Consider the following 13782-nt stretch of genomic DNA (forward strand, 5'->3'; position numbering starts at 1 on the left):
GGGAGCAGAGTTGATGTGAGGTCGGTTTCATGACTTGGATAGAGGTGGCTACCCCTGACCAACTCTCCTCATTCTGTCCCTTTTAGGAGCAGTACATTTTCATCCATGATGCCTTGTTGGAAGCCATTCTAGGAAAGGAGACCGAAGTATCTTCGAATCAGCTGCACAGCTATGTTAACAGCATCCTCATACCGGGAGTAGGAGGAAAGACACGGCTGGAGAAACAATTCAAGGTAGCGTTCTGAAAGAAGTAAAGAAATGGCTTGAGTTTGGGGAGGGTCATAGCTTTTTGGCATGAATGTGTAGACTGAAAGGCATTACCGTTGGTATTCTTCAAATGTAGCAGGAAGAGAATAATGTTTCCACCTGCGGGTGAACGGTTGGGATCCAAGCAGATGACGCAGTGCGGTATTCCCTTCTGAGCCACTTGGCGTTTCATCTGAACATAAACAGCAGCAGCCCCCTGCCACAGTGACCTCATAGTTGGAGTCGGTCACTCTAGTCCGAAAGCGAGTCGCTGTATTTTTTCTGAACTAATTTATCTTACCCTTAAGAAGGTTTTATTTTTAGGACAGTATGTCAACAAATAATCTATTTGAAAGACTATCAGATAGTTTAGAAACTGAAAAGAAGTTACCAAGGAATACCCAAGAGAGGTTAACTTTCCCCAAAGGATTCTTCTTTCACTTGGATAAGGGCATGGAGAAGTTTAAAGGCAGTTGAGGTTTATATGGAAGTAACCGAGGGAAAAGTTAAAACAAACACACAAAAAAACAATACTATAAGGACATTAATTAGGAGCTCAGTCCTTTATTCTAACCTTCCAACACTGTCCCTGAAATTACTAAGTACTTTCTTATTTATTAGTCTCTCATAGTCTTTTAAATTTTTTTGGCATTATTCCAGATGTAATTTCTCATTCTGTATCAAGGTGGAAAAAATGGAGTGAATCTCTGCAGTCGTACTTTTTATGTAAAACTTTCCATAGATTCTGAAACCATCATTTGAATCAGTGATACTGCCACGGAAATTAATGAGCGAACTTAATCTATTTTTCATTTCATAGCATCTTAAATTTCTAGCTCTCCTTTTGTAACATCCTAACTATTCGAAAAACCATTTGAGGTAATTAATGACATTATATCCCATTTTAAATGTTTAAAATTAATTCCTAAAAAAAAATTAAGGACCAATATTTCTTAAGTTCTATTTCTGCAATATTTATTTCCACATATTTTGATGAATTTTTTAAAAGAAATCTCTTCATTCCATTGAAGACCAAGTACTTGGTTCTTCGGTAGGAACTAACCACTTTAGAATTTAAGTAGAAGGGGAAAAACAAGAGAGAAACTTGAAAACTACCCCCAGACCCCGGACAGTAGTACAAAAATGTTTGGAGGAGGTTGTTCCCTCATGTTACGATGGACTCCCTCCCCGCTAAAAAAAACAAAACAGAGGATTGACATAGTATTCAACCAAGTTATAGAAGAACAAGAAGAATAACCAAACTACTGGTCTATGTATAGTGGCCTTAGAACAATGTTAGTTTAGTTTGACAGAAATGTACCGAGAACCTAGTTAGTTACGTTCAAGAAACATGATTCGCTCCTGTGACCACAAAGCAGTCTTTCCTAGCATAGACCCACCTGAATCTCATGTGCCTAGGAGAAATGACAGAAGACAAATGCCAAAAAGCATGACATTTTCAACAGAAAAGTCCAGATCAATGCAATAATATCTACTGCCCAGCTTGAACCTGTTATTAGAAGCCTGTGGCCTGACAGTAGAAAAAGACAAACGTAGCCACGGTAATGGGACAGAAGTAACCACTAGTGATAGAAAAATGGTCTTTGGGATAGAAAAATGTTTTGGCTCCTACAGTAATCTAATTGCTGACTGGCCTTTGTCCGCCAGATCATCGAGCAAATGCTATCAACTGTAACTGTGTTTTGTTGTTTCCCAGCTTTACTGAGATATGACTGATACATGGCATTGTACAAGGTGTAGAAAGTAATGACCTGAGGCTTGCGTATATTATAAAATGATTATCACAATAAGGTTGGTTAATGAATGAAAACTAAAATGTTGCCTTTCTTTCAGCTGGTTACACAATGTAATGCCAAGTATGTGGAATGCTTTAGTGCTCAGAAAGAGTGTAACAAAGAAAAGAACCGAAACTCTTCAGTCGTTCCATGTAAGATCTTAAAATCAGCTTGACTTGGTTGAGTGTGTTAGTATTTTTTCTTTGAATTTTATGTATTATGTAAAGAGGCCGTGACTACCTAGGGGAATTGTTATGCCAGGAAAATTGAGGCAGTGTGATCAAACTGGGAGGGGTGGCTGTTCGGGCCAGCAAACTGCTCCTTCAGTGTGACATGATGTCTAGCTTCCGTTGACCTCACAACTCAAGAATTATGGTACTTCTCCAATTTAACTTAAAAAAAAAAAAATAGGCAAAGCCATGATCACGGTAGCATTGATGCTCCTAGAAATCTTAAGAACCTCTGATTAATCTGTACAATTGGGATGCATCAATACGTGATTCTGGCTACTGAGATCGAGGCACGGTGGGTAGATGCGGACCTTTGTATGAATAACTCAGGACCCAGCAGAGGATACTGTGTGTGCTGTAGACACAAGCATGGTTGATCACTAGGCAGATTCTCTCTACCGACAAAGGCCCTGGTTTTCTCAGTGCATTTTGGGGAGAAAAATATGGGTAAGGGAATTGCAAAAGAGCAAAAAGTACAATGTGTTGGTGTAAGTGTAGGAATATCAAACCAGGGCCAAAAAATTATCTGACATCCTCTGTCATGTCTGCACAGAGTGTTCTCTTCATGATGTGCTGTGAAAACCTCTCTCACAGGAAGATTCTATTCCTCTAAAGCCTCTTCCCTTCTGGGAATGTACTGTAGAATTCCATTTCCATTCTACCTTAGCTGACACTTTCGCTTAGTTAAAAATATAGGTGAGTTTTAAAATGAAAGGAGAGCCAGGGAAATAGTTTACTCACCAAGTGAATCTCAGAAAGCATTATTGGTTCTGTGTGTGTAACAAGGCAAATGTGGTGTTTTGTTTTGTTTTGTTTTCCAAACAATAGCTGAGCGTGCCCGAGTGGGTCTTGCACCGTTGCCTGGAATGAAAGGAACAGATTACATTAATGCTTCTTATATCATGGTGAGAGTCAACAGTTAATTATAAATAAATTCAATTAAACTAAAAGGTGGGAAAGAGCAGATACCACCTATGTGGCTGATTTCATTTTTCAAATAATTTCTCGATGTGTAATAAAAACTAGAGAGATTTCTGTATCTTGCGACCTCTAACAAAAGACTGCTAATCAGCAGGGATACAGAAATACTTTAAGAAAAGTGTTTGTTAAGGAATTAATGTTCTTGTTAATTTCACCCATCTCGTGTTTGAATAAATGCTGAAATTGCTGTCAAGTAAAAACAGCAGGGGCACTAGAAGGGAATTGTACGTGGAGAGAAAATGATCTACACGTGTTAGCATATACATCTAAAAATTAGTCACATCTATGGACTGCCTTTTTCAATTGTTCAAGTGAGGTCAGAACAATGCTGTATTTTACTAGCACAACATCAGAATAAAATGTTTGTAACTGCTGATTTTCCGTCTCCCTAACTGAAGGGCTATTATAGGAGCAATGAATTTATTATAACCCAGCATCCTCTGCCACATACTACGAAAGATTTCTGGCGAATGATTTGGGATCATAATGCACAGATCATTGTCATGCTGCCAGACAACCAGAGCTTGGTAAGCAAAGCACATCTGCTATATATTAATGAGCCTGTGAGGCCATAAGCATAAATCATTTTGATACCTTACCACAGGGCTCACTGTGCGCGTGTACTAGGGAGAGCCTCTAGACTTCTCTCGTCTTTAAGTCTGATCAGATTCCTTTTGTATTGTCACAGTTACTGTCCCTATGCACTCCATAACTTGATTTTCTCATGCTGTACTTGGCAGGGCAGTAGGAGGTTTTGGAAAAGGGCCTTTGAGTAACCCCATTTAACATATGACCTTAACCTGACTTCTCAGTTGCTGTATGTCACTTGTGAAAAACAAAATAACAGCTAACATTTGAGTGTGTGACTGTGTTTACGTGTATTAGCTTGCTGAATCTCAATCCTCTACCTCTTTAGGACATAGGTACTATTATTTCATTTAACAGCTTGGAGAATGGAGGGAAGTAACTTGCCTAAGGGCATATACACAAATATCTGGAGGAAGGATTTGAACCCGAGTCCCCCGTCTTTTAATCCTTTTGCTCTGTTCGTCCCACCCCGCATTAGAGGAAGGTTTCCCAGCCCTCCCCCAGTAAACTTCTATCAGTAGTATTAATTATCATCCTTTCTCCCCCCATTCAACAGGCAGAGCAGATGCATTACAGGGAAGAAGATACACAAAGGCTATTTTGTTCCAATTTAAAGGTGCTTTTAAGACCTTGACTGAACCATAGCCCCTTTCTCTCCTCCCTTGAGTCCTTCTCGGCTGTGCTTCAGGATTATATAAAAGAAGGGCAAACAAAATTTATCAAGATGAGCTTAACTCTCAGAATTAGTTGGGGGTTCAGAAGTTATTATGAGGACATGTAAGCCCACAAAACAAAAACAAAAAAAACAATGAGGAGCTGCTTCCATGAGGATCAGATTAGTGAATTTTTTAATCAAGAAAGAACAGCCTGTGATTGAACCCCTAGTCTTGCTGACATGCATTTGACTGTGTGCCCAGGCAGTAGGAACTTCTTCACTTTGTCGCATTTTGCTCCAGCTTCAGAATACCAAGACTGCTTCTGTATGATAGAATGGCAGCAAAATTGAGAATCTTAAGCTAAAAACTGGAGTGTAAATTTTCAAATTAGCTGGCAATAGGGGTCTATTCTGTTTGGCATGTGGAAATTGGAGGCACTTAGGGTTGTTAAAACGTTCATTTGTTGGATGAGTCAGTATTTTGTTATTGTCACTTACCAGAGGACGGTCACCAAAAGCATCGATCACACAGGCTCATTTGTTGCGGGTAGGCTTGACCACCTGAGTCCCCACCTGCTCTGCAGACAGTGAGGACCTTGACCTGCCCCAGAACAGGTCATCGCAGTGTCTCAGGCTGAGGGAGGCCTGGCTAGAATCCTGCATGTCTGCATTCTCAGCTCCGGGGATGAAAGTCAGATTTATTAGTGCACATTTTTCCTAAATATGTAGATTCTCTTTGTTGGCTTCATTATTTATCACTGCTATAACTTGACATGACCATGATACTGTGAGTACCTGAAGTCCCTAGTTCCTAGCTCAGAAAGCACTGTTAAAAATACAGGGATCTTTGATCTACAAATATATTTGTAAGCAAAATAACCATGAGCCCGGAGTTGCTGCTGAATTAAGAAGCAGCATGTATTTTTCATAGTCTTTGAAGATAATCAGTTATTCCCTCGCTCACTATGTGTATTCAGAAGGGTTTGGGGGGTTTGTTTTTGTTTTTTGCCTTTCTTCTACCATTAATAAAATCCCTTTGGCAGTCACTAGGCCAGTTTGATAATTTATGATCCGTGTTAACTTCTTGGAGGTACATAATGTTGTTATTCCCACTTTTCAGATATGGAAATTAAGGCCCAGATTAATTTATTCAGGATCACTTCCAATCCTAAATTCTGTGCTTAGTCTGTGCATATCGATTAAATGTATAGGCCCTGTCCATTATTACCTTACATCTTTAATATCTGTTAAAAGGGTCTTACTTCCATTTCCTTGGACAAAATGTATTAAACCCCCTGACAGTTACAGACTTCTTTTGTATAGACTAAACCCAATTGCTAATCTGTTTCCCCTTATGCTGAGCTTTAAAAATAAAAATGTACTTGGCAATAAGCTATATTGAAACTTGAAAGGGTGATAAGTCTTATTGGACTGTTGGCTCATTTCTGATGCAACAGTGTAAGATTAAACAAAACCTTCTTTGTTTTGAACATTATTCAGAATTATTTCTGACTTTACTAGTAGTATCTAAGCATTTTCAGGAAAATGCCCATCGAAATACAGATATGCCAGGCAAAGTAGAGTTTGCCATTTGAACTGGTGAGAGAAAAGAGACATGGCAGTGGGAGGCAGGGGTCTTATCCTTATCACTGTATTTCTCACAAAATCTCCAACCTGTGCACCCCGTAACTTTTTCTTAGGCCTCCACAGTTTTCAGGGATGGAATTCAAATACCACGCCTGAATATTTCTTTTTAATCCTAAAATAGATGAACATTTAAAGCTTGCCTGATTCAAGGCTGAAAGACTTTTTCTATGTTAATCTCCAGTTGAAGCCTAACATGGATAGATTAACTTGTCTCTGAAAGAGCACTTTGTACTCCATGCCAACATAAGCTTATTGATGCATAACCTCTCCGCAGACAGGTTCTGTTGCTCACCATGTAGCAGTAGTGTGATTTCAGACAACGTATGGGCTTTCCTGAGTCTTGATGTCCTCCTCTGTAAAGACAGATAATAAAAATCCTTTACTTCTCTAATATGTTGCAAAAATTAACTAATATAATATTGATGAAATTCCTGGGCAAAATGCTCATCACCTGTAGAACTGTTTTCATAATCCATAGGAAGTAAAAACTAGGATGTCTTAGTTACTTAAGCAACCGTGAAATAATATACTAACTCCAGGTGAGTTAGTTCTATAATGTATCATAGTGGAAAAAAATAATAAAAACAGGACCTAGGTCAATTAATTTTAATATATCACCTCTACAGGGAGCATTTTTGGTTGTTACAGTGACCTCGGTGGGAACTGCTAGGAAATGGTTATTACTGAGGATATTTTACAATCACCACTGGACTTGGTGAAGCGGGCATGATTAAATGGTGACTTGGGAGGTACGGGAGATGGCAAACATTATGTATCAATTTGCAAGAATAATTAAAAAACAAATGTTTGACAGCACTGCAGAGGAATTTTTTCTTTGGGGGGGGTTCATAGGCAGAAGATGAATTTGTATACTGGCCAAGTCGAGAAGAATCCATGAACTGTGAGGCCTTTACCGTCACCCTTATCAGCAAAGACAGACTGTGCCTCTCTAATGAAGAACAAATTATCATCCATGACTTTATCCTTGAAGCTACACAGGTAACTTAAACCCCCATTTCTCAGTAACAGTCATATCTGGGCCCAGCATCATCTTTCTAAGTAGTAATAAAGTCACTTGCCACCCTCGAGACAGGCCCAGGCATTTGAGTATGACTTAATTTTAAATATGTACACTTCACTTTTTTCCTTCCTTCAAATATTTGCTTTTTTGCAGCTGGGTAGATGAAATGTAACTGTTCCTCTGATTGAGCATGCATACAAATAGGCCTGTTGACCTAATTATGAAAACAGTATACTAGAGCTCAACATTCTCTTTGCCACCAGAAATGTAAACCTTGCAATGTGTTACAAGTGATAATAGTAAGACTTTTTTTTTTTAAGTAGTAAATGACATTTTGATATGTAATAACTTATTATGGGGTGGAAAAGACAGGCGCTCTCTGATATTAATAACTTAAATGATGATGTCTTCCTATAAATGTATAGATAAATAGGTTATGTAAAATCTCTTATAATTTATGGTCACTTAAAATTTTATTATCCTCTCAACAAAAATAAGATTCTGCTATCATGACCTGGTCCTTTTTTAAGGGCAGGCAGTCAGACCTCCCTACTATTTGGCACTCGTCAGTTATCTCTAATACGTACTTTCTCAGGAACAAGTTCTAGTCCGCACGTTAACAGGTGTCAAGAAATAAAGGATGGGCTATGACTTGTTGTATTGGTTACAGGATGACTACGTCCTAGAGGTTCGGCACTTCCAGTGTCCCAAATGGCCTAACCCAGATGCCCCCATCAGCAGTACTTTCGAACTTATCAATGTCATCAAGGAAGAGGCCTTAACAAGGGATGGCCCTACCATTGTTCATGATGAGTATGTATCTATTTCTTAACCTCAAAATTCAAACATTTTTCTTGTTGACTTGCTTTAGGAGTGGAAAGGGAAGATCCTGACCCTTCTTTCTGTGTTACCAGTGTGTGCAGGTGCCTGTTGTAGATCTGTTTGCATTTTAAGGTGTCAGGCCCTTCCCAGGCTTCAGATATTCCTGGTCTGTATGTTCTAGAAGGTCAAAGCACTATACCAGCCTATAAAAATAGACTTGCAAGCTTCCTGAGGTTTTATGTTTCAAACACCTAATTAAATAGATAATGTAAATAGTTATTTAATAACTTAATTAGTTACGTTTATTTTTATACCCTTACAGTGAATTTCAGCACTTATTAGAGAAGAAAGCTTTTTAAATACGATTTAGTTGATTAGGAGTGAGAATGTTACTATTAATCATAAATTTAGGGGCGCCTGGGTGGCTCAGTGGGTTAAGCCTCTGCCTTCAGCTCAGGTCGTGATCTCAGGGTCCTGGGATCAAGCCCCCCATCAGGATCTCTGCTCAGTGGGAAGCCCGTTTCCCCCTCTCTCTCTGCTTGCCTCTCTGCCTACTTGTGATCTCTCTATCAAATAAATAAACAGAATCTTTTAAAAAAATCATAAGTTTAGAGCTTACAATGTGTTTTGAATTTTCAAGAATATGACTCTCAAAGAGAACAAATAATTTGCTCCTGGTGTCAGAGCTTCTAGGCACCCATGTGGTATCCAAACTCCAACATTTTCCTCTTTATTCAGAGAGAAAGGATGATAGATGAAACTTGTGATATGTGAATATTTGGAGTCAAACTTCGTGGCTGGGATGGACCTTTACATCAGTTGTGTCATCCCAGATTGTTCAGAAGCTCACAACATTTTTGCTAATATGGCACCAATTATAGATCCTCGTTTCTTGAAAAGAAAAAAAAATGATTTATTTTAGGGGAGGATGAGCAGGGCAGAGCAGAGGGAGAGAAACAGACTCCTGCTGAACATGGAGTCCAAGTAGGGCTCGATTCTGAGACCATGAGACCATGATCTCAGCCAAAACCAAGAGTCGGCCACTCAACCAATTGAGCCAGCCCGGCGCCCCTATATCCTCATTTCTGTTTTACTTCCAAGGTAGCTCCTTTGGAAATTCTCAGCAAATTCTCAGTGTATCCATTAAATTAGCAGCTACTCTGCTAACCTTTCAATTTGAAAGTAAGACTAAAGTTTTCATTTTTTTCTAAACAAATGTTGTAACATGAAGTGAACAGACTTTCAGCGTAGGTTAACACCTGTACCTCAAATCATGGTTCCCTCGTATTTGAAGATGGCCATAGTATTGGCTGCTTCCAAAGACTTTTAAGGTCTTTTTTTTTTTTTTTTAAAGGAAATAATGACTATTTCAAAATGTTGGCCTGTTAATTAGATTAAGATGAGGGGGTCGGGGAAAGAGGGAAATGTAGTCGAGCTTTAAATATACTGAGATGCCTACAAACATGACAACAGCCAGCAATGTTTAAGTAGTGAAGCCAGGGGTGCCTGGGTGGCTCAGTGGGCTAAAGCCTCTGCCTTCGGCTCAGGTCATGATCCCAGGGTGCTGGGATCGAGCCCCGCATCGGACTCTGCTCAGCCAGAAGCCTGCTTCCTTCACTCTCTCTCTGCCTGCTTGTGATCTCTGTCAAATAAATAAATAAAATCTTAAAAAAAAAAAAATAGTGAAGCCAGCATCAAAATAACTGGGCAGCTGTTACTGGTCTATGAAAATTGGTGAAAAATTGTATGTAAAATTAGGCCTGCTTCTGTAGCTTTTTTTCCCCCACTAATTTGTATTAGCTTTTCAAATACCTCTGGGTTTTGCCAACTTCTTCCCATTCAGACTGAATTCTAATGCTGCTGCCCAATTCTGTGACTGATTTTGCTGTTATTTTGTGCTCAATTCAGTTCTATCTTCTATTTCACAGTAAGGGATGAGGGAAGGAAAAAACTAGCAATTGGTTAAACAATTTAAAAAGCTATTTATTTGTCTATATTCAATTTGGGGGGTATATTGTCTTATTCAGTGATTTTTATTGTATGCCACGTGCTAAAAATGTCACCCCTGAAATTAATCAAATGCAGCTTATTCTTAGGCCTACATAAGAAAAGAGCAAATGAGTTCTGAACTAGATCAGCACAAAGCATGTAAGTGAGCTGCATTAAAAAGCCACCTGAAGAAACATGTTCTTTCTATTATATCCACTCTTTGGGAGATAAACAGTTCCACAGAAGTGACTTTTCCACGTTACCCAAGCAAATTTGAAATTTTTAAACAGCTGCTACTGATAGTGCACTGTTCTGAACACCAGTTAGCTTTCCGTTTCCATCCTATCTACTTTTTCTGCCTCTAAATACCCCTTTTCCTGGTGGCCTCCAACCCTCTCAAATGTCGCCTATCTAAAACCAAACTCCGCTTCCCCAGCCATGGAGTTGGGCAAACCAGAAACCTACCAGAGTCCTTCTGGTGTGCCCCCCGCCCCCCATATCTTTCTGGCCACGAGTCTTCTTGATGTCCCCCATTCTTGCAGTACACTTGCCACATTCCTTTACGGTCTGGGTGAAACAGTCCTCCACTGAATTCCCACAGGCCCCCTTGCCCCTGCAAGTACTATTTCCTTTGAGGGCCCTTTCAGTCAGCGGATGGAGGATGTCAAAGTCACTCTCTTTGAAGAGGTAATCATTTAACAGCACTAACGACACCCCGTTCTTGCCAGTTCTGTTCTTGGGTACCGCTTCCTACTGCAACTACTTGTTCACAGGACTGTCACCCCCACCCCACGGAGACCAGCAGAGGTAACTCATTTGTCCCAGTCTCCACTGCGTGAAGCCCAATGCCTAGCACATAGTGGGTACTGGGCTTCAAACTGACCTTCCAAATAAGGATATGGACCGTATCCTTAATAGGAACTTTCCCCAGAGAGCCTTGTGCCTTGCATTTTGTTTATCATTATTTTCCCTCCTTACAAATGTTTGAACTCTATCAAAAGGAGAGGTGAGAAGGCCTGGCCACTTGCCCTTAAGTCAAAGAGTTGAACTTCTGAGCGGACAGACTTGATATTTATTAGGTCTTCACAGACATCTCTTAATACCAACTCTCAGGGTTCTCAGCTGTGTGCCAGATGGATGAAACTTCTAGATAAATGATCTAAGGATAAAATTCCACACCCCAAAGTAAACTGATTCTATTTGAAGACAAGCACAGCTTAAAGGCAAACTGCTTTATTCACAGCATCCTGTAGTCAAGACCGTTCTGTTCAGAGACTCCTCTATCAGCATTACTGTCAGATTTTTTTAAGTAGAGCCTACATTCCTACAGAAGAAGTTTGGAACATGAGCACAGTTTTTATAGTCTCATGAGACTACAGATTAGACATTGACTCACAGATCAGTTTCTTGTGCAAATATTTAATGTTATATCTATCACCCTGTTAGAGCTCCTAGAAGACTAATTCCATTAACAATTCTCAAAGTATGTCCTGAGGACTACAGGTTGGGAAGGAGGCCATTCCAGGAGATTCAAAAGTTCAAAACTATTTTCATAATAATGCAAAGATACCATTTGCCTTGTTCCTTCTTACTCTGATGGCTACCATAATGTGTGCTTGCGTGGTTTTGTGTATAACGTTTTCTCAGTTCCAATTTTTGATAGAGTAAATATTGGTAGATAAAGCCCAAATAAACAAAAGCTCTTTGAGGATCACCAATAACCTTTTATTTTCATTTGATCCTGAGAGAAGCAGTAGGAGATGTAGAACTATCTGGACTGCTTTCTCTGTCAACTGCTGCAAAGATACCCACAAATAATAACTGTTTACCTTTTCTATTTAGATCCTCTCTTCTCACAGGAGACAATAAGCCAGTGTGAAGCTAATAGGGCCTCTGTACACAAATAGTAAGTGTCAGCAAGGACCAGCTAATATCATTTCTGGAGTCCCATGTAAAATGTAAATGCAGGAACTCTTGTTCAAAAATTAAGATTTTCCAGATGAAGAGTTCAAAGTAATAGTCATAAAGATACTCACCAGACTGGAGAGAAGAATGGATGAACTCAGAACCTCAACAAAGAAATAGAAAATACAAAAAAGAAACAATAACTGAAAATGAAAAATATACTAAAGGGAATGTATACTAACATTCCATTGCAGGGGTCCCAGATGGAGAAGAGAGAGAGGAAGGGACAGAAAACTTCCCTAACCTGAGGAAGGAAACAAACATCCCAAACAAGACGAGCCAAGGGCGGTCCACAGCAAGACACATAATAGTTACAAATATAAAAAGTCTTAAAAGCATCAACAGAGGATGAAGCCCTAGATGGAGCCCTGTGTTGGGCTCCCTGCTCAGCGAGGAGTCTCCTTCTCCCTCTGCCTGCTGTTCCCTCTGCTTGTATTCTCTCTCTCTCTCTCTCTCTCTCAAATAAAATTTTAAAAGATAAAAAGGATCAATCCAATAAGAGGATATACACTTTTAAGTATCTATGCACCCAATGTAGGAGCACCTAAATATATAACAATATTAACAGACATAAAGGGGGAAACTGACAGTAATAAAATAGGTCATCCAGACAGAAAATTAGTAAAGAAACATTGGCTTTGAACAATACATTAGACCAGGTGGATTTAACAGATACATACGGAACATTCCATCTGGAACAGCAGAATACATATTTCTCCAGGATAGATCACATACTAGGCATAAAACAAGTCTCCAAAAATCTAAAAAGAATGAAATCACATCAAACATTTTTTCTGACCACAGCAGTATGAAACTAAATTATAAGAAAAAAACTGGAAATAAAAACAAACATATGGAGGATGAGTTAAGAAATCAAAAAGGAAGTCAAAAAATACCTGGAGAAAAATTAAAATGGGAGCACAAAATCTTTCAGGTTCAAAATATTTTGAGATGCAGCAAAAGCAGTTTTAAGAAGAAAATTTATAGCAATACAGGCCTACCTCAAGGAACACAAAAAATAAACAATCTAACCTTAGTAACCTGAAGGAACTAGAAAAAGAACAAAGCCAAAAATTATTAGAAGGAAGGAAATAAAGATGAGAGTAGAAATAAATGGAGACTTAAGAAACTATAGAAAAGGGCGCCTGGGTGGCTCAGTGGGTTAAGCCGCTGCCTTCGGCTCAGGTCATGATCTCAGGGTCCTGGGATCGAGTCCCGCATCGGGCTCTCTGCTCAGCAGGGAGCCTGCTTCCCTCTCTCTCTCTCTGCCTGCCTCTCCATCTACTTGTGATTTCTCTCTGTCAAATAAATAAATAAAATCTTTAAAAAAAAAAAAAAAAGAAACTATAGAAAAGATCAGTTAAACAAAGACCTGGTTCTTTGAAAAGATAAGCAAGACTGATAAATTTTTAACCAGACTCTTCAAGGAAGAAAGCAGACTCTAATAACATTAGAAATGAAAGAAGTAACAACCAACACCAAAGAAATAGAAAAGATTATAGTAGACTACTACTAAAAATTAGAAGCTAGCAAATGAGACAAACCTAGAAGACATAGAAAAATTCTTAGAAAAAACTTCCAAGGCTGAATTAGATGTAGAGAATCTGAGCAAACCAATTACTAGTGACAAAATTGAATCTGTAATGTAAACTTCCTAACAAACAGAAGTCCAGGACCAGATGGCTGCACAGAGGAACTCTACCAAAGAGATTTTTTAAGATTTTATTTATTTCTTTGAGAGAGAGAAAGAGCGAGTTGGGGGAGGAACAGAGGGAGAGAGACAAGCAGATTCCACACTGAGCTTGAAGCCCAACAATGGACTTGATCCCACGACCCTGAAAT

At 39.1% G+C, this 13782-nt stretch overlaps 1 protein-coding gene across 5 annotated transcripts in view; it reads left to right on the plus strand.

Annotated features, from left to right (window-relative positions):
- PTPRG (protein tyrosine phosphatase receptor type G) overlaps window positions 1-13782 on the plus strand; it is a 703069-nt gene that overhangs the window by 675393 nt on the left and 13894 nt on the right. For all 5 annotated transcript variants that reach the window (XM_059161377.1, XM_059161376.1, XM_059161378.1 and 2 more), the window contains 6 exons: window positions 87-233; window positions 2101-2194; window positions 3101-3177; window positions 3652-3780; window positions 6996-7142; window positions 7835-7977. In XM_059161377.1, coding sequence (XP_059017360.1) covers window positions 87-233; window positions 2101-2194; window positions 3101-3177; window positions 3652-3780; window positions 6996-7142; window positions 7835-7977 — 737 coding nt within the window. The remainder of the gene's footprint in view (window positions 1-86; window positions 234-2100; window positions 2195-3100; window positions 3178-3651; window positions 3781-6995; window positions 7143-7834; window positions 7978-13782) is intronic.

Source organism: Mustela lutreola, chromosome 2 (genome assembly GCF_030435805.1).
Source record: "Mustela lutreola isolate mMusLut2 chromosome 2, mMusLut2.pri, whole genome shotgun sequence".
NCBI classification, from domain to species: Eukaryota; Metazoa; Chordata; class Mammalia; order Carnivora; family Mustelidae; genus Mustela; species Mustela lutreola.